Consider the following 24,207-nt stretch of genomic DNA (forward strand, 5'->3'; position numbering starts at 1 on the left):
GGAGCATGAATTTGATAAAGTCATGTCAAGATGGAGCAGAATGTCAGATATGTCCAATATCCTATGGATGTTGATCCATGTTACGATGAAGTGAGGCTGTTTGAGAGCAAAGAGAGGAACTATTAATATGGTGCAATAGCATTTTCTGTGTATCTCAGCTGAACATCACTGAAAACATGTTTATAATAGCACAATCAAATATTAACACATTTCTTTAAATGAAATATGTTGACTTGATAATAACCAGCCATAACAAATGACGATGATATAAGAAAACAGAAAAATATTGAATTGTAACATAGTTGTACCTCTCCCTCACTCCGTCCCTCTCTCTCTCTCTGTGTATGCTTACAGATGTGATGCTCCTCACATGAGTGGATGGCCCCTTGTATACCAGACATGACAGCAGAGGAACCCGTTGGCCTATGGGTGTTGAGCCCAGTAGGGGAGGTCAAGTTACTGCCTGAACATAGGCTGAAGGAGGAACGCCAAAATTGCGATCCAGAAGTAACGTGCTGTCACACAGAGACACCCAGTGAGGTGTCTGCAGCACTCACGGACAGGTAACTCTATCACCTATGTAGAACTGTTTAATGAGAGGATTAACTGCATCTCTACACAAAATACTACTGGGAGAGTATTCAATCAATCAGTCAGATTTTATTTGTATAACCCATATTCACGTATTCATATTCTGTTTAAAAGTGTCAAAAGACCATCACTTCTTTGCTTGCCCTGCTGCTGCAGTATTGGTACCAGATGCTTCAGCCCCTCCACCACCCCATCATCCACCTGTAGGCTCAGACAGGGGTTATAAGAATTTGTTCATCACTCCCATCATATCTATGCAATCATATCTGGGGGAGTGATGAAGTCGAAGTTTAGATGCCAAACACTAACATGTTCTACCGTTGCAATAAACATTTGTAAATGTGAGTTGTCTGACTGAACTTTCTGTAAAAGTTGTTTAAAATCGTTAGATTCAAACCTGCAGAAAAAAGCACTCCTAAACTAATCTGATAGTTATGCGGTACTCAAGGTAAATACAGAAAGTCGTCGATTTTTATTATATTAGGGGTGTGTGTGTGTCTGTCTGTCTGTCTGTCTGTCTGTCTGTCAACCTTAGTTAATAGCCGAGATCTTGGAATACCCAGCAGGGTCCATTCACAGGTCTGAATGGAACTCCTGACACATAGGGTGTTAATATGATCCCAGTGTAATTTGGATGAAGACTATTTATTGCTGTATGTTGTCATATATGGGAGTTATGTGTTCATATCACTTGGTGCCTGTTAACATTACATTATATTAAACGTCATTTGGCAGACGCTTTTGTCCAAAGCGACTTACAATTAGTACACTCAACATCTACGAGGGGCCATTTTTTTTAGGGGTTCAGTATCTTGCCAAAGACACTTGGGCATGGAGATGGGGAACATCCCAGCGGCAGCTTTCTGTACTAGTTGGAGTTAGAGAAGGGAGCTCTGACTGATAAAGTTAGTATAAAGTGCAAAAGGATAATCAAGATAAAATGCATTTTTAAATCAGTTGGAGCCAGGGATGATCTGAGTTGAAAGAAGCATAAGCAGACAATATTTGTCACTTGCAATTCAAAACATTACTGCAATAAAAGTTTTATTGTGGATTTCTTGGAGGTTTTGATCAAAGACAGAAGTTTTGGTTGCTAGAGTTTGTATGACATGATTATGAACACAGACTTGCCATCATTGAATTTTAGAAAGTTTTTGGACATCCAGAGGCAGGCCAAGTTATCAATGCTGCTGGGTTTGTTAATTTGAAATGGAAAATATAGCTGCATGTCATCTGCATAAGAGTGATAACAGTCTATGACATGAAAGTGTCTAAGAAGCTTTCTCACACTACTAACACCACACAATTAAGGTCAATGTTTAGAACAGAAATCCTCAGAAACACACATACAGGTGTAGACTGCCATCCTCTGACATGTTTTCTCTTGTGTACCAGTGTGTGTGCTGAGGAGCTGTTCTGCAGGATCTGCCATGAAGACAGGACTTCAGGGGAACTGCTGTCCCCCTGCGAGTGCTCTGGTAGCCTGGCCATGGTGCACCGGGCCTGCCTGGAGCAATGGCTCACCACATCCAACAGCAGCCACTGTGAACTCTGCCACCACCAGTTTGCACTCGAGCACCTGCCGAAACCTCTCACTGAGGTAGGCCCAGTGCAACACACAGCATGTCAGTGGTAGTTGTACATGGTAACAAATCAGCACACTGCTCCTCAGCATTAATTCTTACATTTTTCTACCTCTACACAAATTTAATGTGCAGTGACAAACTACTCAAAGCCTGGACAAAAAAAAAGTAAAACTATCTTTACAATTGAAAAGTATAATCTGATACTGGAGTGAGTCTAAGGGTTGCTGAACATGTATGGAGATCGAGAAATAACATCTTATACACTTAAACAATGTTGATTTTATACACATCCAAAGGTTAATTTTGGTTCCCAGCTTTCGATGCAGGGCACAGACTGGTATTAATATGTTTACAACATTCTGCAAAAACTAAAAAGGACAGTGAAGTAGCATGTTTTTTAAATAGTTTCTTCAAAGTGAACCCAAGCTCTATTATTACAAATGTAATAAACCAATGTTATAGGTGATCAGCTGTTTTTTCTCAATGAGACAGCAGATGTCATGGTCATTAGGAGGAGCTTCTTGGGGGAGTAGCTGCCTTCACGTTGGAGGACCTGCTGCTGTTAGCTGGACCTCTTGTGCTGCTAAAGCCACTTAGCCTGAGAGCCAGATTAGATGGTGTTTCCTACCCTCACTGCTCTGCAGAGAACAGACCTCCTTCCTACTTTTCCTGTTGCATGTGTGGTCAAAGCTAGTAATCTGCTTATTAAGCTCTGCCAGGTTAAGCTACATCAGTGACCAACATAAATCTGCTGTCAGGCAGTGCTGGACACATGCTTAAACATGCACAGTAACAAGGGTAACTAGTGTTACCTGCTAATGTAAAGATGATTGAGTGCTAGTGCTGGATGATAATTTGGCATTAGTCATAGCTATCATTAAAAACACTGAGATACAATTCTTAATAATTATATTCACGCAACACTGGGTCATTTGTATTCTACAGTTGAAATATGTTTTCAGAACTGATTCAATATATAATTCAACTTCAGTAACCTCTTGTCCTTAAAACCTATTATGTGAGTTGGGCTAATCACTTTCATTGAGGAAAACATGTACCTTTGCACAGTGCATTTGATTTAAATAAAATCTTAAGCTAAATACAACATGGTCTAATTTAAATAATGATTTCTAATTTAAATTTGGAGATGACACATAATTTAAATAAATCAATATTATACATATTTTACTGTGAGAGCATTGAGATTCAATATCCTTCCTAACTGCCCAGTGGCAGTGAATTTTACTGGTGAATGTAGAAATTACCCAAGTACATTTAGTTTACCCAAGTACTCTACTCAGTTTTGAATGACATATTCTTCAGTTGAATATCAATAATAAGATTGATTCAATACATTTTCTGCCAAATGGTCCTATCAACCCAATCATACTGTAAGGAACAGATCAATTATTTTGTGATTTTGTCGTCTAAATTACCGAACACTTTACAGCCCGGCTTCAGCAGCTGCACCATGTAATAGTAATTTTGTAATTATAATTTAAGACTTTGCATAGATGCCTTTTACTAGTAATATAACCATTTTTGGTAATAATATTACGCATATAAAAATCTATACATTGTCATATTATTACTTTTAATTGAGTAAAATATCAGAGTGCTTGAATAAATATAAAAAACTGTGATCCTATTGTTTATTGACCCTTTGTGCATTTGTATCATGACATTATGATACCATTTTAGTCGAGAAGTTTAAGCATTTCTTCCAAGCTACTTTAGGGTTCTAATACGTTTGACTTCAACACTTTTACTAGCACTGAGACCTTACCCATAATCCCACCTCTTCTTGCATGCAACCGTTCATAAGAGAAAGTATTTAGCACCACCTTTTGGTCAAACGCTGTATTTTCCAAAAAAGGTATTCTATTTACACACAACTGTGTACGTGTTGAGAGGACCCCAAACTGCCCACCACAAGGTCCTGGGTTTCACTTGTCTCTTGTGATGTACTGTTAACCAACATACACCCTTCTCCTTCGCTGCAGTGGTTATGTGCTCCATCTATGCAGCAGCAGAGGAGGACATTGTGTGGTGATGCAGTATGTTTCCTGTTCATCACGCCACTGGCCAGCCTGTCAGGATGGCTGTGTGTTCAGGGAGCCATGGACCTCTATTACACTAATGGCATGGAGGCCTTGGGGCTGCTGGTCCTCACCCTGGCTCTGTTTACCATATATGTCTTCTGGACCCTGGTAAGTTCAGGGTCTACAGTGCTTGTGCACAGTATAGTTGGTGTTCACTCTCTGTGGATTCAATCACAATGAGCAGCCCCTTTTACACTATTTATCATTTGATTTGGCAAATGTGTGTCTGGGACCTGCTGTTGATAAACAATAAATGGCCCTACATGTGTACATAAAGCTTTGGCGTTATGTCTCCTTTGTCCTAAAGACAAAAGGAGAGCATCCAGAACTCAGTCTCCCATAGTCCACCAGGTTTTCATACCTGAGTGGACTATCCCATCTTGCAGCCACCACTGGTCAGTCTGGCTTCCTGGCTGTGATGTCACCATGTCACATATAAAGGCAGTTCACCCTCTTTTCTCTCTCTCTTCGGACTTCTCCGAGGAATAACCACTCTCTTTAATCCGGGCGCCACCTCCTCACAAACACATCTTGTCAAAACTCAACACACACAACCTTAAACACATAGTCAAACCATCCCATAATGGCCTTTTGTTTTTGTAGTCACAGCTCCCATTTTGACCCACAAACATACTATCTCACACACACATTTAAACATACACACACACACACAAACACCTGTATATAGTGAGAACATTTTATCTAGCTTTTGTGTTTTTACTTAAATTTTGTATGGACAATTTTTTGCTTGAACACACATTCTGTCTGTTTATCAATCTTGCACTACTGTGAATTTTGCTCTACACTGCCAAGAACAATAAATCCTTTAACCTTTGTTAACCTGATATAGTGATTTTGATTATAGTTTGTATTCTAATTATTAAGCAGAGTCTAAATTGTGATGGTTATTTGTTTCTCAGGTATCTGTGCGCTACCACATGCATCTGTTCAAGACATGGAAGAAAACTGACCAGAGAGTGCGACTGCAGATTCCCTTGTCCGGCCACATTACACACAACCAACAGACCATGTCCTTAAACAGCCTCGGCAAAACCACCAACAAAGAGACTATGGTGTAAACTACACTGTACAATACTGAACACACCTCAAATGAATGGGGGGTGAGAAGCATCCCCATACTCAACAGCAGGCCTTGAAGCCACTCGGGCTCCTCCAAGAGGTTAAAAAGCCTTTGCAACCTTTACCTACAAACATTACAGTGGAAACCCAGACCCAGGAACAACTGTGGCAGCTGCAGGGATGCTCCGTCATTTCTCACACAGTGTCATCGTTTTCCTGAAGAATAGTGATATTACTGGACAAATGTCGCTACATGGAATAAGAACAAGATCACCAACAGATCTGTTGTTCTGTTCTTATACTCTGACCAAGCACTTTTTGAGGAACATCACAGTAATACTGCTTTCAAAACTGTGTTTTTCATTGCATTGATTCCACTAGATTGTAGAAATTTCCCTCTGAGCTTCTTCTCCTTGTGGACATGTCACACTTCATTTCTGTGTCTATACTCTGCACATTCTGCTGCCAACCCACTCTTCTACCATAACCCAAGGATTATACTGGATTCACATCTGCTGACTGTGGATGTCACTGAACTGACGTGTTCAGGAAACCACTTTGACACTTTTACTTTGTGACATGGAGCATTAACCTGCTGGAAGGGTCCATTAGAAGATGAAAAACTGTGCCTACAAAGGGATGAACATGTTCAGCAACAATACTCAGATAAACTATGACACCTAAATCACGACTGATTTGTATGAAAACCCAAATTGTACAAAAAAACATAATTTATGATCATCACACCACCAACAACAGGTTGGACTGTTGACACAGGGCAGGTTGTCTCTATGGATTCATGCTGTTGACTCCAGATTGTGACTCTACCAGCTGCAGCCTCAGCAGAAATCCAGACTCATCAGACCAGGCTACGTTTTTGATTCTTCAACTGTCCAGTGTTGGTGAGTCTGTGTCAATGCAGCCTCACTCTTCTGTTGTTGGCTGACAGGAGAGGAGCCTGGTGTGGTCTCTGCTGCTGGAGGACCATCCACCTCCAGGTTGGATGTGTTGTTGCCTCAAAGGACGAAATATATTCTTTGCTTTCTATTGGTTTCTTAGCAAGATTTAGCAAAAACTACTGTTCATGAAAAGTTGTGAGGGGCTGGGCAGTGGCGTACCGCAAAATCCCGGGACCCCCGGGCAAGGAGGTGGCCCTTTCGCAACGTTAGGGGGCCCCCCAAGACCCCCCCCACTGGGGATGGGGCATGAACAGAGCCAAGGACTTTTTTGCACTTTGTTTAAAATGGTGAGATAAGGCCTTAAGGGAGGTACAGTGCTGTGAAAAAGTATTTACCCCCTTCCTGGTTTCTTATGTTTTTGCATATCTGTCACACCAATTTTTATATTAGACAAAAATAACCCGAGTAAATATAAAATGCAGTTTTTAAATGATGATTTCATTTATTAAGGGAAAAAAGATAGCCGAACCTACTTGGCCCTATGTGAAAAAGTAATTGCCCCCCATGATAAATCATGAATGAATTGTGATTAACAAAAAATGTTGGAAAGCTGAATTCAATTTCACTAGCCACATCCAGGCCTGATTTCTGCCAGACCTGTTGAATAAAGAAATCACTTAAATAGAACCTGTCTGACAAAGTGAAGTAGGCTAAAAGATCTCCAAAAGCAACACATCATGCCGCGATCTAAAGAAATTCAAAAACAGATGAGAAACAAAGTAATTGACATGTATCAGTCTGGAAAGGGTTACGAAGCCATTTCTAAGGCTTTTGGACTTCAGTGAACCACGGTGAGAGCCATTATCCACATATGGAGAAGACTTGGAACAGTGGTGAACCTTCCAAGGAGTGGCCGGCCTACCAAAATTACTCCAAGAGCACATCGACCACTCATCCAGGAGGTCATAAAAGACCCCAGAACAACATCTGAGGAACTGCAGGCCTCACTTGCCTCAGTTAAGGTCAGTGTTCATGATTCAACAATAAGAAGGAGACTGGGCAAAAATGGTAACCTTGGGAGAGTTGCACAACGAAAGTCACTGCTGACCCACCCAGCATTTCATAAAAACAACATCATAACAACAGTCAAACATGGTGGTGGTAGTGTGCTGGTCTGGGGCTACTTTGCAGCTTCAGGACGTGGACGACTTGCGATAATGATTGGAACCATGATTTCTGCTCTCTACCAGAAAATCCTGAAGGAGAATGTCTGGCCATCAGTTTGTGACCTCAAGCGCACTTGGGTTATGCAGCAGGACAATGATCTGAAACACACCAGCATGTCCAGCTCTGAATAGCTAAAAAAACAAAAAAAATGAAGGTTTTGGAGTGTCCTATTCAAAGTCCGGACTTAAATCCGATTGCGATGCTGTGGCATGACCTTAAACAAGCCGTTTATACTAAAAAAAAACTACAATGTGGCTGAATTAAAACTATTCTGCATAGAAGAGTGGGCCAAAATTCCTCCACAGCGATGTGAAAGACTCATTGCCAGTTATCGCAAATGCTTGATTGCAGTTGTTGCCGCCAAGGGTGGCACAACCAGTTATTAGGTTTAGGGTGCAATTACTTTTTCACAAAGGACCAGGTAGGTTTGGATAGCTTTTTTCCCTTAATAAGTGAAATCATGATTTAAAAACTGCATTTTGTATTTACTTGGGTCATCTTTGCCTAATATTAAAATTTGTTTGATGATCTGAATCATTTAAGTTTGACAAATATGCCAAAAAATAAAACATCTGGAAGGGAGCAGATACTTTTTCACAGCACTGTATGTGCTCTCATAGTGCCAGTTCAATTAGAGATGCTTCTGTGTTCACCCCAGTTGTTAAGAGTGGACCACAGTTGAGGATGAGTGTGTTTGGAGAATAAGCTCCTCCACGTAAAATATCTAATGGTATGTAAATTGTTTCACTCGCCAACCCATTTGACTAGACTACGTTACACCGATTATTATTCTGCAGAAACAGATTTACTGTGATCAACTGAAACGTGAGTATTTAAAGTCATATCTGCATTTTAAGAGCAGCTGTTTAAAGTAGCATTACGTCTCCTAAAGCTCTTTATTCCGAGTATTGATGTTGACGGCTAATCTTTTTACTTTGTTGCAATCATTTTACTTTAATGCTGTATTATAGGCAACATCTTTGTGTCGCGCTGAGCGCTAAAGAATGTTAATTGTATTTGAAATAGGATTTCTTCTCCCTGCTGGCACTCAAAATGCAGCCCAAAGTACATCTTACTGGCCTACTGCTTATAATAATCAGCTACCTCAATTTTTGTGACAGTGACATGACGTCATACAAAATTGCCCCACCAGAAATTGCAGGCTAAAATCGCCACAGAGTGGATATGTGCAGTAGCTTTTTTTGTCAGCTCAAACCAGTCTGACCTTTCTCCTCTGATCCCTCTCATTAACACAGACCTGCTGCTCACTGGACCGTTTTGATTTGGTCTCCATTCTAAGTAAAAACTCTGATATCAGGAGATCAACAGATATAGAAAAACTCAACCAATAAAAATGGCATAGTCACATATCATTCTGATATATTAATTAATGCCAGATGACTGCATTATAGCACGGCTAAGCAGGTATACAAGTGATCCTAATAAAGTGCTTGATAGAATGCAGTTTTTGACTTGTATGAGATAAATTAAATTCAGCAATGCTATAATTAAGGTGCACCATCCACCTGAATATTCATTACCTGTTTGACTTGACTTAATTCTGCACAGTTAATTGAGGCTCTACTAGACTGTGCTAAAGAACAGAGACCTTTGTCCTCAACGCTAATGTTAATACATTAACACTTAAATTAACAGGGACAATATTTCCCACGATCACAATTTCAGTGAAGCACGTTAGCAGACTAACATGGGTTACCTACACTAAAGACTGATGGGCTGATCATCACTCAGGTGTATGCTGGTAAACTGACTGACTCTGGCACAGTGGCTCATGTAATCCCTCTTAAATAGTTACTCGTGGGAATTACAGTAGGACTCCAGTTGGTGAAAGAAAATGAAATCTGCACTTTTGATTAGATCCCTTGTCGTGAGCATGGACATAAAAAAAACCTGTTATTTTAACATTGGCTTATAAACTGCTTTTCTAACACTTACAGGGTTGCCAAGACAGCCTTCAGTAACCTTTTTAGTGAGCGGCATCCAGTACTGGGATGTCTCATGTGATTTGCAACGTTTCCATGAGCTTTTTTTTAAATATCACATTCCAATATGTCATCCTGTCAAAGCAAAGTGCGAAAAAACATTTCCGATTTCCTGGCATATACAGCCAATGTGCTAGAGTAAATTGACATCACAACAGAAACAATCACAGCAATTATAGTTTGTCATACTAACAATACTGAGTTTGATGTGGATGTTTTTGAACTGTAATTGTTAAAAACCTTGAGCAGCATGATTGCATCCCTGGAGGAAAAATCTCAATAGTAAGAAATGGGTCTTTCATGCAACTCACCCAGAATTCACAATTCTTCTCTAATGTTTATTTCTCAATAACCAATGAAAACTTAAAAATCATGGGACACGCAAAATGACTTTAGTGTGGCCCATTTACTATTGTTGCGTCATCCAAAAAAGAATTGTGTGCAATATAATTGTTACAGAATGTTTAACAGTGATGAATAAAACCCATTTTCTACCAAATGGTGATTTACAGGAATTATTAAAATACTATCTGTTCTTGCTTCCACATTTTGATTGTGTAGTACAGTTGTATCACATAACTCTCTAAGTTACTGGACGACACAAAAGGTGCCACAATATGTCATAGCTGAAAAAGCCACAGCTATTTGTGTATTTACCTATTACTACTTTTATTTCTGACACTTTGTGGCAACATGCTCCTCATTATTGCAGAGATATGTTAGTCATACAACTCGTATATTTGTACCATATAGAGTTTAAGGCCTTTTTGTTCAATGCTTTTATTGGGTGCATGATATCTGAATCTTACAGCTTTTAATTTGGCTTGTTACACACTACATGATTCCATCTTAATCCATGTGTCTAAACAATATATTTATCATAGTTCCTCAGCTTGATACACACACACACACGTTTCTTCCTGTGCGTTGTCATGAGCTTTCTCTGCATTTATGATCCTAACCCTTATTATAAACACAATATTTATTATTTCAAATACACACGTTCATTTAAAATCAAATCAAGGCAAAGCTCATACCTTGTGCAGCTAGAGAGGTTAAAAGAGGGAACAAGTTAGGATTATTGAGGTTGATACGGTAACTGTAAGGCCTTTTCACAGTCAAACTAAAACATCATACTGTAGTTTGTCACAGTGACACTCTGAGTGGTGTTACTGTTGTTCAATGCAGACATGCGTTCTGGAGTGTAGAGGCCTGAACCGATCCAGAGTTTTCCAGGCAGATGTAAAGGAGAGCAGGAAGCGCATACAATCACATGACAGCGCAGTTTGTCTCTTTAGATAGATCCTGGGAAAAAATGTGAAGTCACATGAAATTAGTTGCCATCAAGAAACACATGCTGCTCTCACATAGTATATACAGTGTGGTTAAGCCTGAACATGCAGTTAGGATAAGATACAGCAAATGAGCCAAGAAGCAACTTCATCATATAAGGTAACACAGACTGACAGATAAAGACCCCTGAGGCTATAACAAATGGGTTTAGCATGCTGCCGAGTCAAATAGGAAGACCACAGCAAATCAAACATGTATCAAAGAAGCCATGCACAACACAGCAGCTCAGAGAAGACAAGCAGAGGAGAAAGTCCTTGGTGGGTAGATAAGCAAGCCCCCCCTCACCTACTGTCTCCTCTGCGTTCAAGACACAGAACAACACTTCTTTTTCTTTGGCTTCAATGTGGGCAGGAAAAAAAGTGAAGTCAAGTTTCACAAACTACAGAATTTGCCCAAGTATCTGAAGGCTCTTTACACTCAACTTTCTTCTGGGCTAGTTGTAGTCAGTATCATACCTTTCTCTGAAAATGCTGGATGTCACTGCCTGCAACAAATTCTTCAAACTCTAGCTCCTTTTCCTCGTCCCCTCTGTTAGTCATCCACACCCTGCGCTCAGACATCTCCTGAAAATTACCACAGGACTCTTGAGGTGAGTCAGCACAAAATAAGCAGACAAGTATTTCCACTTAAATATACACAAAGAAAATAAGCTGTGTCATCACTTTGATGAGGATCTACAACATTGACTTACATTAAGGCCATGGGCACTGGCATTTTAAGGAAAATAAATCCAAATGTGTGATTGGTAGGCTTTGGGCCCCATTAATGCCACCATCCCACCTTTCCAGTTTCCTGGAAGCCCCACCCTTTTTGTCTCACACTGCAAGTTGTCCTTTTAAAGCGGACATATGCACTTATGCGTGTGTGGCAGCGTCCAGGTAGCAACCAAGTAGCCCCTACCTGTCTGGCTTAACCCTTAGTGTAATGTCACATGACAAGAGCTTTACTTTTTGTGCTAGCATCCATGGTAAGTTGGCATTATCATCCTTTTCATTATTAGGCCGGTTTGTTTTTTTATAGCGTTGCATAATATAAAGTCAGGTAAATTATCATCTAGTATTTGGGGGGAACTCAGTTCAAATAAATCTTTCTGACCCCCAGTGGCATGGTCCAACCTCAAGGTTCATTAGTCTTCATCCTTTTGCCCATTATGTATATACACCAATTATGACTGCAGTGATTGGAGCACTGTGTAAAGGTGTATTCGGAGGGCTGTAGTTTGACTCAGTTACCTCATGGTTTGGGTTCAGGAGGACCACCCTTACATCAGAAATGGGGCCCCAGCTCCTGTGGCCCTGCAGAACCAGGTCCCCAGAGTCCGCCTCCATTTCTGCTCCTGCTGCCCAGATCTATTGTTGTAAAACAAACACAATTCCTCTTGTGAGAGTATTGTCTCCATTGTGGGTCAGTCTAAGTTTCAGTTATGGTATTCTAAGAACAGCTCAACAATTACAAACTACCCACTGTGAGTATCTGCCAGCCAGCCAGGACACAGGAGGAGGGGATGTGGAAGGAAATGTCTTCAGAGAGTGGATAAATCCTCCGAACTACCCAACCCCCCAGTGGCTGCCCCTGTAAAGCACAAATGAGAAAAATACACCGCAAAATATTGTATGCAACTTAATGTAGCAGAGTGGAAAAAATGTACTTCATATTAAAGCCACTAGGTAGCACTGTGGTCCTTTCAGCGAGGGACAAAGCCGGACATGGAAAAGTGAACCAGGAAGGTCAAAAGTTATTTCGGTACAAATGTATCAAAAGATGAACACTAAGGTTACTATGGAAGAGTAAAATGAAATGTTGGGAGAGAGAACAGGAACAGTTGTGTACCATCAGCTTTAGCTCTGACCGAGCTATAATGAAAACCAAGTGATTTTTATGGATGAAAAGATGCTAATGATAGACGATGGGGATTATATGGCTGGATGTTCAGATTATTCAAATGCACAGGGTCAACTTGAAAGATGGGTGTGAGAGTTTCTTTGAGATATATTTAGGAATTACTCATGTTGTTGAGCTTTTATTCCCCAAAAAAAAAATGTTGTTTATTCTCATTGTGTAGTGCTGCACCAGGTTGATGGTTTGTTGCCACCATGTGTGCACTTGATAGCACAAACAGAATCTATTAAGTATAGAGAAACTGCACCATATCACTGGATGCACTGAATGACAGTTCATGTACTTAGATGTACTTATTCCATGTTTTGATGCTATGCACTGAGATTAGTTTCCTAGTTAGTTTATTTTCAAGCACTTTGTTAACTTAGTCATGTACTTCAGACAAATTAATTAGTACCCAACACCCCTAAATATAATAGTGTACTGTGTGTGTCACACATTAACTCACTGAGGCAGTCTCTATTGTTGTTGGGGACTTCAATAGGGCTAATATGAGGAAAGTCTTGCCGAAATATCAACACATTAACTTTCCCACCCGGGATGACCCGTATTTGCGAGTAACAATGGTCAAGAATCTGAACAGCTACAAACCCCTCCCCCGCCCCGCTTTTGGGAAGTCGGATCACCGTTCCATTATGCTTATCCCACCTACAGACAGTGCCTAAAACAGTTCAACGGGCAGTTCAACGCTGGAGTGCTGAATCCATTAGCACTCTCCAGGACTGCTTTGAAACAACAGATTGGCAGATGTTCTGTGTTGCAGCTGATTGGGACATTAACGAATACACAGACACTGTCTCTGCACATATCTTTAAATACGTCGATGATGTCTTCCCTACTTGACTTTCCCAAACCAAAAGCCCTGGGTTAACGGTAATGTCCGTGCTAAGCTCTGAGCACGGTCCTCTGCCTATAACTTTGGTGACTCGGAGGCTTTGAGGAAGTCCAGATGTGACCTACGGAGGGCCATCAGAGATGGAAAAAGAGAATTCAGGGACAAGCTGGAATCCAACTACATCAGCTCTGACCCCCGACGCTTGTGGGGTGGCCTGCGACACATCACAGGCTATAAAGGGAGAAATAGCAGAGATGATCAGCCTGCCGCCTCTCTACCTGATGACCTCAACACCTTCTACACACGGTTTGAGGCAACCAACATCCTTCCATCCGCGAGACTGGCCAAGGACCGAGCCGACCGCACTCTGTCCCTGACCGTGGCTGATGCGAGGACTCGAAAATCATCTTGGCCCGATAGAGTTCCAGGCCGCGTCCTCAGGGGGTGCGCCGACCAGCTAGCGGAGGTATTAACCTCCATACTCAACTTCTCCCTAAAACTATCAACAGTCCCCACATGCTTCAAGCAGGCCACCATTATCCCCATTAGAAAGAAACCATCCATCACCCATCTTATTGACTACCGCCCTGTAGCACTGACCTCCACCTTCATGAAGTGCTTCGAGCGGCTGGTCAAAACCCACATCTGCTCTACCCTTCCAAACACCCTTGACCCCTTCCAACTTGCATTGGAAAATGCCAACACACATGTCAGGATGCCGTTTGTGGACTACAGCTCAGCGTTAAACACAATTGTGCCTGCCAAGCTCGTCCCCAAGCTCAGGAGCCTGGGTCTTAAAACCCCTCTGTGCAACTGGAAAAACAGCTTCTTCCCCCAGGCCATTAGGCTTCTGAACAAACAACACTGACCCTCTGAACAGTTACAATGTATATTCTGCTCCCCCATTCATACTTACTACACATATATTCATATTATTTAATATTCCTCACTCCTTCACCCTGTAAACTGCTGCTAGCCCTTCTTTTAAATTTAAATTGTTGCACTGTTATATGTAATATGTCTACTGCATAGATGTTGCCTGCCAGGTCACAAGAATTTCACTGAGCTGATGTCATTTGTTCATGTGACAAACTTTGATTTGATTTACACAGAAATCAAACACAATGGACCAAATGACACACGATCTTAAGAATGTGGCAACAGATGAATAATCACTGCAGGAAAATCTGGCCCAAAAGATATCCATTTAGAGACTGGATGCATTGTCTCCAGTATGGGCCAAGCTCTAAAAAACACTGGACCCTATATTTTCAATAATGCAGCCACATGTGGCGTTAATGCTCTTGTATAAGTTTTTAGAAATCAATACATTTGCAGTGTGCATGCACAGCTGAGATAACCCAGATGACATCAGCAGTTATTTTTTCCTCCAGAGCTACATTAGGTCATAAAACTGTTTCCACAGTCTGAATTGTACCGACACCTATATTACTGACACCAATTCTTGAGTACAAATAAAGAAAAAGCTACTATGTGCCGCATTACAGACTTACTGTGTCACTGTTGTTCTTCAATCTGACATATTTTCCATCCATGTCAACTTCTACCACGCTCACAGGACCATGGTTTGTTGATCGACTGGACATTTTGTAGGCAGGCGAGTTGCCAGAGGCTCCCTCGTGTTTTCGTTTTTTCCCTCTGATTTTGCGGCTGCTGTGTTCATGGGTTCGAGGAATGACAGAGTGCTGGGAGGGGCTAGGAGACAGCTGCAATCTGACAGAAACATGGAAATCATTTATTTGGTTTGCAGCAACTGGAAGCTAAAATGGCAGCCACACAACATGAGCCAAGGAACCATGGTATATTTAAATTTTTGAGTTTAGACAGTAACATTTTTATGTTGTGTGATGTCCACAGCTGTACCTCTGCTCCTCCACTTCAAGCATCTTCCTGTAAGCATTGATCTCCATGTCCAGAGCAAGCTTGACGTCAAGCAGGTTCTCGTAGTCTTCTAGCTTGCTGTTCATCTGACTCCTCATGTCCAGCAGCTCCTGCTCCTTCTCACACAGTTTCTGCTGCCAGACCTCCCTCTCCCTGTCCAAAGTCCTCTCCAGCTCCTGAGAGCGGATCTCCAGCTCCATTTTCTGAACGAGAGGTGGGATGCAGAACACGAGGGTCAATGTTACCACATCATTGCCTACAATAGACACCATGGAACAAAGCCAGATAAAAAAATACATGCAATACAGAGATCTAAACACAAGAACACCTGCATTGTAAAGCCCGTAAGTTACCACACTTACGGGCTTTCAACAACCACACTCGACGATACAACAGCACAGTATAAACATGATTGTATAGCACAATAGATCAGCTGGTCAGTTCTGGAAAGGCGAGTCTTGTATTATGGAAGAATAACAAAGTACTTCTGAAGTTTAAGTGCGCACAGTGCTGTCTTTTGTTGTTATGGACTTACATCTTTCTGGTACTGCTGGAGTTGGAGGCTGAGGCTCTCTATTCTGAGCCTTGTGCTGACTAGTTCGTCTTTGGTGGTTGACATAACATCGTTTTTCTCCAGTGCAGCCTGCTGGGCATTCTCTAACTGAAGCACAGGAAGAACTCCATGTAAGCACAATGAACTTCAACACATTACATCAGAAACTTGGTGTTATAAATATGGACATACTTCTTGTAGGAAAATGTTCTGTGTTAGCACCTTTGAACTGAAGGTCTTGTCGAGGTCTGCTTTATACTGCTGAAGCTGAACGTCATAGTCCTGGCGTAGATGCTGCATTGTTTCAGACAGTTTACTCTCAAAGTCTCTCTGTCTTCCCGTGTCCATCTCCACCAAGCGGCTCTCGTACCGGCTTCGGATCTCCAAGACCTCCTTCAAAATATAAACCACTGTGACTTGTATGAAACACTTCTTTCAGAGAGAGACAATCAGCTGTTGGAATTAGACGTGGGTTGAGCTGAACGAATTAACCGCTTGTGCATGCCTGCAGGCGGGTGGGGGTCTGGGTTACCTGCTCACTGACATTCCCCTGGAGTTCTAGTTGCTCTTTGAGTGTCTGAACCTGGTTCTCCAGCTCCACCCGTCTCAGGATCTCTGAGTTCAGCTGGTTCTTGGTCTCCGACATGTCACCCTCCACCTGGTCACACAGATTCTCTTCATATGGCAATACCCAACACAATCAGCATCCCAGTGAATCTGTACCATCATCATCTACATCTGTCTCAGTCATAGACGTGACCCTTAAATGCCAGTACCTGTTAGCATTCGACAAATTTCAATACTTGCTGTATATGAACAAAATAACAGTATTTACAACTTTGATAAGAAACAGATGGTAACAATGGAAAATATATATTTTAAGTATATATTCGTAAGAAAATGTCTGATAGAGATGATGGGAGCAGCAATGATACAATCTGACGAATGTAAACCCCCTTAATCCCACAAGAAAATATGAATTTACACCTTTTGCAATTTGCAAGAAACCAGTTTGACACTAGTTCATACTCACCTGAAAAGAGCTTTATTTTATGTTATCCCCAGAATGACCTCTTTATGTCTGCATTGAGAGTGTGTCCTCTTCCACAGTGTGCGACATGTTTCTACAGTAGCCCACAAAAGACAACCCAAACCCTGGCTCTACATAACAAATAGTTTCTCCTACACATTGAAAAGGAAATTCTATTCAACTGGCTGCAATCTGTGACCACTAAATGTCACTATCCTTTAAGACTGTTGGTACTTTGTTGATGTGTCAGAGAATTAAATAAAGTATTTACCACACAGCAGCACAATGTCGTATGAATAAATATGCATTATTAATTAGGGGTGCAACGATTAATCAACGTCGTCGACAAATCGATGACAAAAATAGTCGCCGACGAATTTACTCGATGATTCGTTGGTTACATCATAGCGCGTGTTTTTTGTGCCGTGCAGCGAACTAAACGTTGTTTTACCGGAAGTGCTGATGGAAGTAGCAGAGGAGTGCGCCATCTCGCTCCCTTCCCATCTCTGAAAGTCGCGCATATGCAAAAGAGACAAAACATGGACCAATGGCGAGGTCCATTGCAACAGCATCGCGTACCAGGAAGTCAATGGTTCGGGAGAATTTCACCCTTAACATAGCCCGAAAAAAAACTAAGTGCAATATCTGTACGGCGGACCTGCTCTTCATGGAAGCAGGACATGCGCATTTGAGGAGGAGGCACGTTTGACATCGTAACGTAAACGATGCAGACTCGCCTCGGTAAGATAGCCTGTTAGCTAGCTTGCTATATAAACGTATCCCTGTGTGCAGGATTCTAGAATCCATTACAAAAATATGGTTCAAACTTTATCGAGTTTAAAAGCATAATGTTTGCTATTGCCTGACAATCGTATTTTTTATTTACCATTATGCAGTCCGAAGAAGACTAGTTTCGTTAGATGTTTTTATTGCTGATACTTTCCCTGTCCTTTTTGTTAACAGGTAAAAAGGATACTTTTTTCATCACAATCAACAAGTGTATGGAATAATCCATCATAAACCAGCGCATTGGCAAAAAAAAAATCCGATTCATCCCCTGGGGACTATGAATTTCTAAAGATTCAGTTACAATCTGTCCAACAGTTACAAACAGTGGGGGACTGACTGAATGGACTGTGGTGCTAGTGTGGATACAAAATTAAATCCCTCAACTGCTGCAATTTATAATCTCATTTGTTTAAGCCAAAACTAATTGTTATTTCTCATCTGTTTATTGGGATACATAAGTGAGCTAAATAGACAGAGTTAAAACAATTGGGTTAAGTTAATTCTCCGAATTTTACAAAAAGAGGCTTCGTGGGCCTCAAACATGGCGACTAGACAACATATCAGTACACTCACTCCCGTAATAGATATGAATATGAGTAAATATAGCTTTGGCTCTTACATTTTCCAGCTGGCCCTGCAGGTCAGTAAAGTCGTCCTGGAGTCTCTTGTGCTCAGAGAGCAGCTTTGTGCATTCAGCATCCTTGGAGCTCAGCGTCGCCTCAAGTCTCCTCCACTGGGCCAAAGCATTCGCAAGATCACCCTCCTTCTTCTGGTTCCTGGAGACCGAGAACATCAGAGGAAATGTGAGCCCCATAGAAGACTACCTCACTAATTCTCTTAAACACAACTCCATTCAAATATTTGTACACAACTGCATATTTTTACTTTAGAACCAGTCACGTTTTTTCATAAACCTTCCATGCCCATATATCTTTCAGCCAGGAGATCCAATCTTATATTATAAAATATAATTAGCGATATTCTCAAGCCTGCATTGTTAGGAGATGAAATTCATTCTGACCACATTTAACTTGTGGTACTTTCATTTTAAAAAGGAGAATAAAGCCACACGTCTGCCCTGAGAGGGCAATTTGAAAAATATTAAGTCAACCTCAGTTAAAGGAAACCTACCTGCTACTGATGTACACCAGGAACTGATTCATTAGTTTAATGGGGATCAACACTCAGACGGGCACATATTTAATAACTCGGACTTTAAAGGATTTTTGTCTGTCGTCTCTAATCACGCCACTGGTGCAGGGAGTAGTTTATTATAAGTAGGAATATAAGTATATTATAAGTAGGAATACAAGCGTGACACCCGAGGCTGAGTGGGTTGAATCAACCAGGAGTCATACACCTGTGCAGGTGCTTCTAACAGCATGCCGGAAGAACGCTCTAAATAAGGTGATGGACTAGCTGGTCGTGTTGCAGCATCACCGACACCAGCACGCTCACGTTTGGCTCCTGACGCAAACCTCTCTACCTGGCCTGAAGTTTCCTGTTGTCCTCGCGCAGGTTCCCGTAGTCGATTTGCAGACGGGCCCTCTCCCCGGCCAGGCCGTCCAGCGAGCTTCTGACATCAGCCAACTCCTGCTCGTAAAGCCGCCGCACGTTGCCCATCTCCCGTCTCGTCGACTCGTCCTTCTCCTCAAGTTGCCCCAGCATGGAGGAGCGCTCGCTTTCCAGTTCCTGGACCCGCTGGATGTAGTTGGCGAGGCGGTCGTTGAGTTGTCGAAGCTCATCTTTCTCGTGGATGCGGGACAGGCGGGACGGGCTGATGCTGGAAGCGGACAGTCCGGCGGCTGCGCTGCGGCGGGATGTGTTGCGGCTGGAGCGGCCGCTGGTGGGGAAGGGGGTGGAGGTGGCAGAGGCCATGATGACCTCCTTCGCAGGTAATCCACAGGACCGATTTGATCAAGTCACAGTGAACCGCTGCCGAGCACCAGTGACCGTGACGAGAAACTGCTTCTGTTCCGGCTGGACCATATCACGTGTTCAACACGTTCACAGCTGACAGCAATCACAGCTGACCAGCTGACGTCATCAGCACCAAGCGACCCACACACAGCACTTCCGTCTGTCCCTGCCATAATAAAACGTTTGACGGGCGTTTGTGTGTAATGTAAAAGTGAATTTGGGCCTATCGAATATAATATTTGAGAAAAAAATCACTGATTTTGTCTCTGTTATATCATATAGAATAATACAGTCGTCACGGGCGGTCTGTTTGTCTTGGATATGTCAACTTCAAATAATAGACACAACAGCTAATTTAAATTTACTACCTTTACCCAAATATTTTCATTAATTTGTCCGTTTGAGTTGAATTTATCCACTTTCAGGTATATAATGGTGAATCTAATAGTTATGCTTACCCAATGTAAAGCAGAATATATTAAATTAAACACTTCAGACAAATCATTTAGCCTAATGGATCTGATTGGAGCTGAATGAATAAATCTTCTATGATAAATAAGATGAGAAATATGGGACCTGGTGCTGATGAGAGTGAAAGTCTCTACAATATCTCATTGAAGCAGATTATGACATAAGAAACAACCAATAAAGGTAAACTAAAGATCGGACGAAATATGAAAAATAAACAAGCTGAATGTTGTCAAGGAAAATGGGCTCAAGTAAAGGCACAGGCCAAATATTCTTGACACATATCCTAAACTAAAGGTAAATGACAAGTTCCTGCGAATGAATCAGAACTAATCACATCATGATTGCCATTAGTCATCAATGAAAACAAATGTCTCCCTAAATCTTGTTGTACGTGTCCAGGTGAAAGGGGGCGCAAGAACTCCATCACACACATTGTTGGTTATAGGATAATTCAGTTTGTACAGTGTGACACATCCATCTATAAATATACAGCATTTATTGGTTTGCACTATGTAACTTCCACTGACTGGCATATTGACTATTGATACATGTTATAACCCCCTATATAATGGAGATATAATGAAGTCAATTGATATATATTCCTGTATATATGAGTATATATCCAGCCCTGCGTATACACAGTGGGTTTCCACAGAGCAGGACTGAGCACATTCCAGGAGCTTGAGGTAAAAACTAATGAATGTGTGATCAATCAAATTTTAATAGTATAGCCCATATTCACCAATAACAATTAGTCTCATAAGGCTTTAACAAGGTGTGACATTCTCTGCCCTTAACCCTCAACAAGAGTAAGGAAAAACCACAAAAAACTTTTAACAGGGTAATGACAACGTAACGTGATTCCATCTCTGAGTCCTTCCGTACCTGTCTGTGCAAATGTGGCTCTTAGTCCGGTAAGTGGTTACTTTTGTCTTTTTGTTGGGATGTAATGTAAATGTAAGGATGTACAATCTAAAACAAACGGCCGTGTTCACAATGACTAAATCATTACAAATTCAGTCCATTTAATACAAGTTTGTTTGTTGAATGCCAAAAAGAATGAAGCCGTAATAATTTGAAAAGGAGACATGTTTAACTGTGAAGATTCCTATATAAAACCAACTGCAACATTACGCTAGACGGAGATTAATTTCTTTAGCTTTGTCATGCTTTCATGCAAGCTGTTGTTTTTGATGACAGATCTGATCCTTTTGGAAAGTGACGAGTAAATTCAAAATAAACTATTTATATGGTACTTTTCAGATACAAGTACCAAATGTGCTTTGAAAAAATAAAATGAATTAAAAATTATAATAATATAGCTACAGATAAATGCCATAGACATCATATGGTTCAAGCTTTTTTATTTTAACTGGATGAAGGATGCTAGCAAACATTAGTGACAGCCTGGGTCGCAGCCTCTCAGACATGTCCTTTGTAGGCCAAACAATAACCTAATTCAGTGTTTTTACTGGGGTTGTTTTAGGAGGAGGAAAGCTCTGAGGACAATTCAGTTCCTGGTTAACAGGAATCCTGACCAGAAGAAGCTGACAGCAATGATGGCAATGGTGGCAAAGACAACAACTTCCATGACCCCATGCTACATTATGACGTCCCCAAAACAAAACAAACAGACAAACCAGGGAGTTAATAAAAATATGCTCAGGTGACAGTTTGGCATCATCATGAAACTGGTTAGTGCAATCACACTCCATAGTGGTCCCTGAAAGAGGGATCTGGAGGACAAACCCAACATTCTTTAGCAAATAGGAGAGTTCAGGCTGAGTTTGAAAGGTCAAGTTGGATCCTTCCTTTTAAACTCATTTCTTGTTTGGGAAGGCACTGTGCTGCAAGAAGAATCACAATCATAAATGGCTAATTGATCCCATAGGGATATTGTGTTGTTACATGGCTCTTTGCAAAATTAGAAATATAGGCTTATAAAGATCTACAAAAAATATGAAATCAAATATAATCAAATATGAAATATGTACAATATGTGCCTTCTGTACAGTATTTACTATAAACATAGATATGTCAGATATTGCTGGCATTGTAATGAGTCCAGTCGGTTGACTCAGAGGGAGGAGTTGTATAATTTGATGGCCAAAGATAGAACATCCCCTAGACTGGCAGATGTTGAAGGACCTCAGTCTCTTAGGAAATAGAGGGCATCAGTGTTCTGCAGTCCAGCCTACGGTCTAAATACACTCCCAGGTATTTGTTATCCTCCACAATGTCCACGCTGACCCCCTGGATGGAAACAGTGTCCTAAACCTCCTCAGATCTACAACCAGCTCCTTTGTCTTTGTCTCGTTGAGCTGCAGGTGGTTCTGCTCACACCATGTGACAAAGTTAGGCCCAAGGTTGCATGATGTAGCCCTGTGTCTGTGTGGGATTCCTTCGGGTTCCTCGCATAGTCCAAAGACTCGCAGGTTAATTGAAGACTGTATATCATTGTGAAATTGAGTGAGATTGAGGGGCGGTTGTGACGGAGGGGGTTGAGCGATCATCTTCCAACCAGAATGTTGGCAGTTCAATCCCAGTCCCATTTAACCCCAAATTCCTCATATAAACTGGCAAATATAATAATATTAACCTGTACGATGAGGGACTTAGCGTGGTCATCCAGGTAGTTTTTTGTGTCTATTTGTCGGCCCTGTGATAGACAAGGGACGGCTGACCTGTCGGATTGGCTGCATCAAACAATAATCATCATTTTTATCAACACAAGGACTGAGCAATAAACGAGAATTTGCTTGTGCACAAAAAATTAAAATTCCTTTTAGATCAGATTGCTTCTCACAACTTATCTTTTCCTCCACCACAAATATCACAGTGTATTCTTGAAAGGAATATTCCAGGAATTTCACTTTTTTATCTTAAAAGTGGAATTACACATAGTAAAGGGCACAAGTTAAGCTCTGTACATCTTTCATATCACTTGGTTATTTTTGCTTTACTTCGCCACAATTCCAAGCAAAGTTAAAACAATGAAAATTAACTTAAACCAGCTGTGATTAAGGGAACCTGAGGCTTTAGGGGTCTCGGGGCTCAGTGACTTTGTAATCACATCCCTCAGAAATACAATGTTGATATATAGCTGCAAACAAAAAACGGAATGACTCTAACAGAACAGCCATCATGTCAACTCTGAGCCGTGGTACAGGTCACGGTCAACATGTGACAGTGGACATGGTAAGAAGAGCAGGTCTGAAGAGTCCACGCTGATGATGAATGCTTCTCCATATGCTTTCTGCTCCACCACATGGGACAGAGGACTTGGTCATCAGGCTCGCCTACGAAGCGCTGTGTCCACTTACTAACGACAACTAGGGCAATGGCGGAATTCAGCTATTTTATCCTTAAGAATAAAAGCAGCTTAAAAAAATCGCACTGAAGGTATAATAAAACTGCAACACAAGCAATACAAAACTAAAAAATAACATAAATAAAATCACCACTGCACTCTAACTAGTGAAAATGGGTTATTAAACTAGATCTGTAAATCAAAAAAGGGTTTACTCATACATAGCTTTTATCATTAATCTGAAAAATGTTGCACAGCTTCCTTTATTTAATTTCATCAATAGTCCTTTTCTTATCTGTCACTGTCAGCAAAAATGCTAATCATTAAGCACACATAAATAACAACAGTCTGACATAAAGCCCCAGCAAAGTCACCCCACATGGGTTTGTCATATAGGACGATAAAAGTCCAAAAAGACCACATTCACCCCACACAAGGACACACATGGACATGTTGACTGGCCAGTTGTTTAAATACACGCATGAAGCCTGTAGAAATATTAAAAGTTAGGCTAACACCAGTTTAAAAAATGAAGGTTGTACAAAATAAATCAACTCTTTCAGTGTTTTAATTTGAAAGCGACGATCGGAAGCTGTGTATCTGCGTCTAATTTGACACCGGTCCCAAGTTGTGCGTCAGGCAGACGGAACTGTGCGC

The 24,207-nt window shown here is 41.2% G+C and overlaps 2 protein-coding genes across 3 annotated transcripts; one reads left to right on the forward strand and one right to left on the reverse strand.

The window, feature by feature from the left end:
- The first annotated feature begins 378 nt into the window (after positions 1–378).
- Positions 379–5,504, forward strand: zgc:158785 (uncharacterized protein LOC791214 homolog). Its single transcript, XM_053423102.1, has 4 exons — positions 379–563; positions 1,987–2,191; positions 4,181–4,387; positions 5,200–5,504. Exons 1-4 carry the CDS (start codon positions 379–381, stop codon positions 5,356–5,358), a joined length of 756 nt encoding a protein of 251 aa, XP_053279077.1. The 3' UTR covers positions 5,359–5,504.
- A 4,401-nt stretch (positions 5,505–9,905) lies between these two features.
- lmnl3 (lamin L3) lies at positions 9,906–19,742 on the reverse strand. 2 transcript variants are annotated; one of them, XM_053419951.1, is made up of 12 exons: positions 19,336–19,742; positions 18,469–18,625; positions 16,563–16,688; positions 16,253–16,423; positions 16,013–16,138; positions 15,460–15,680; positions 15,090–15,309; positions 12,306–12,413; positions 12,074–12,190; positions 11,297–11,404; positions 11,127–11,177; positions 9,906–10,793 (listed from the first exon to the last, which is right to left on the reverse strand). In XM_053419951.1, exons 1-11 carry the CDS (start codon positions 19,725–19,727, stop codon positions 11,145–11,147), a joined length of 1,779 nt encoding a protein of 592 aa, XP_053275926.1. In that variant the 5' UTR covers positions 19,728–19,742; the 3' UTR covers positions 9,906–10,793; positions 11,127–11,144. The 2 variants fall into 2 exon arrangements, with proteins under 2 accessions (XP_053275926.1, XP_053275915.1); XM_053419940.1 differs by lacking the exon at positions 11,127–11,177.
- Positions 19,743–24,207: the final 4,465 nt, after the last annotated feature.

Source organism: Pleuronectes platessa, chromosome 1, assembly GCF_947347685.1.
Source record: "Pleuronectes platessa chromosome 1, fPlePla1.1, whole genome shotgun sequence".
In the NCBI taxonomy this organism is placed as follows: domain Eukaryota; kingdom Metazoa; phylum Chordata; class Actinopteri; order Pleuronectiformes; family Pleuronectidae; genus Pleuronectes; species Pleuronectes platessa.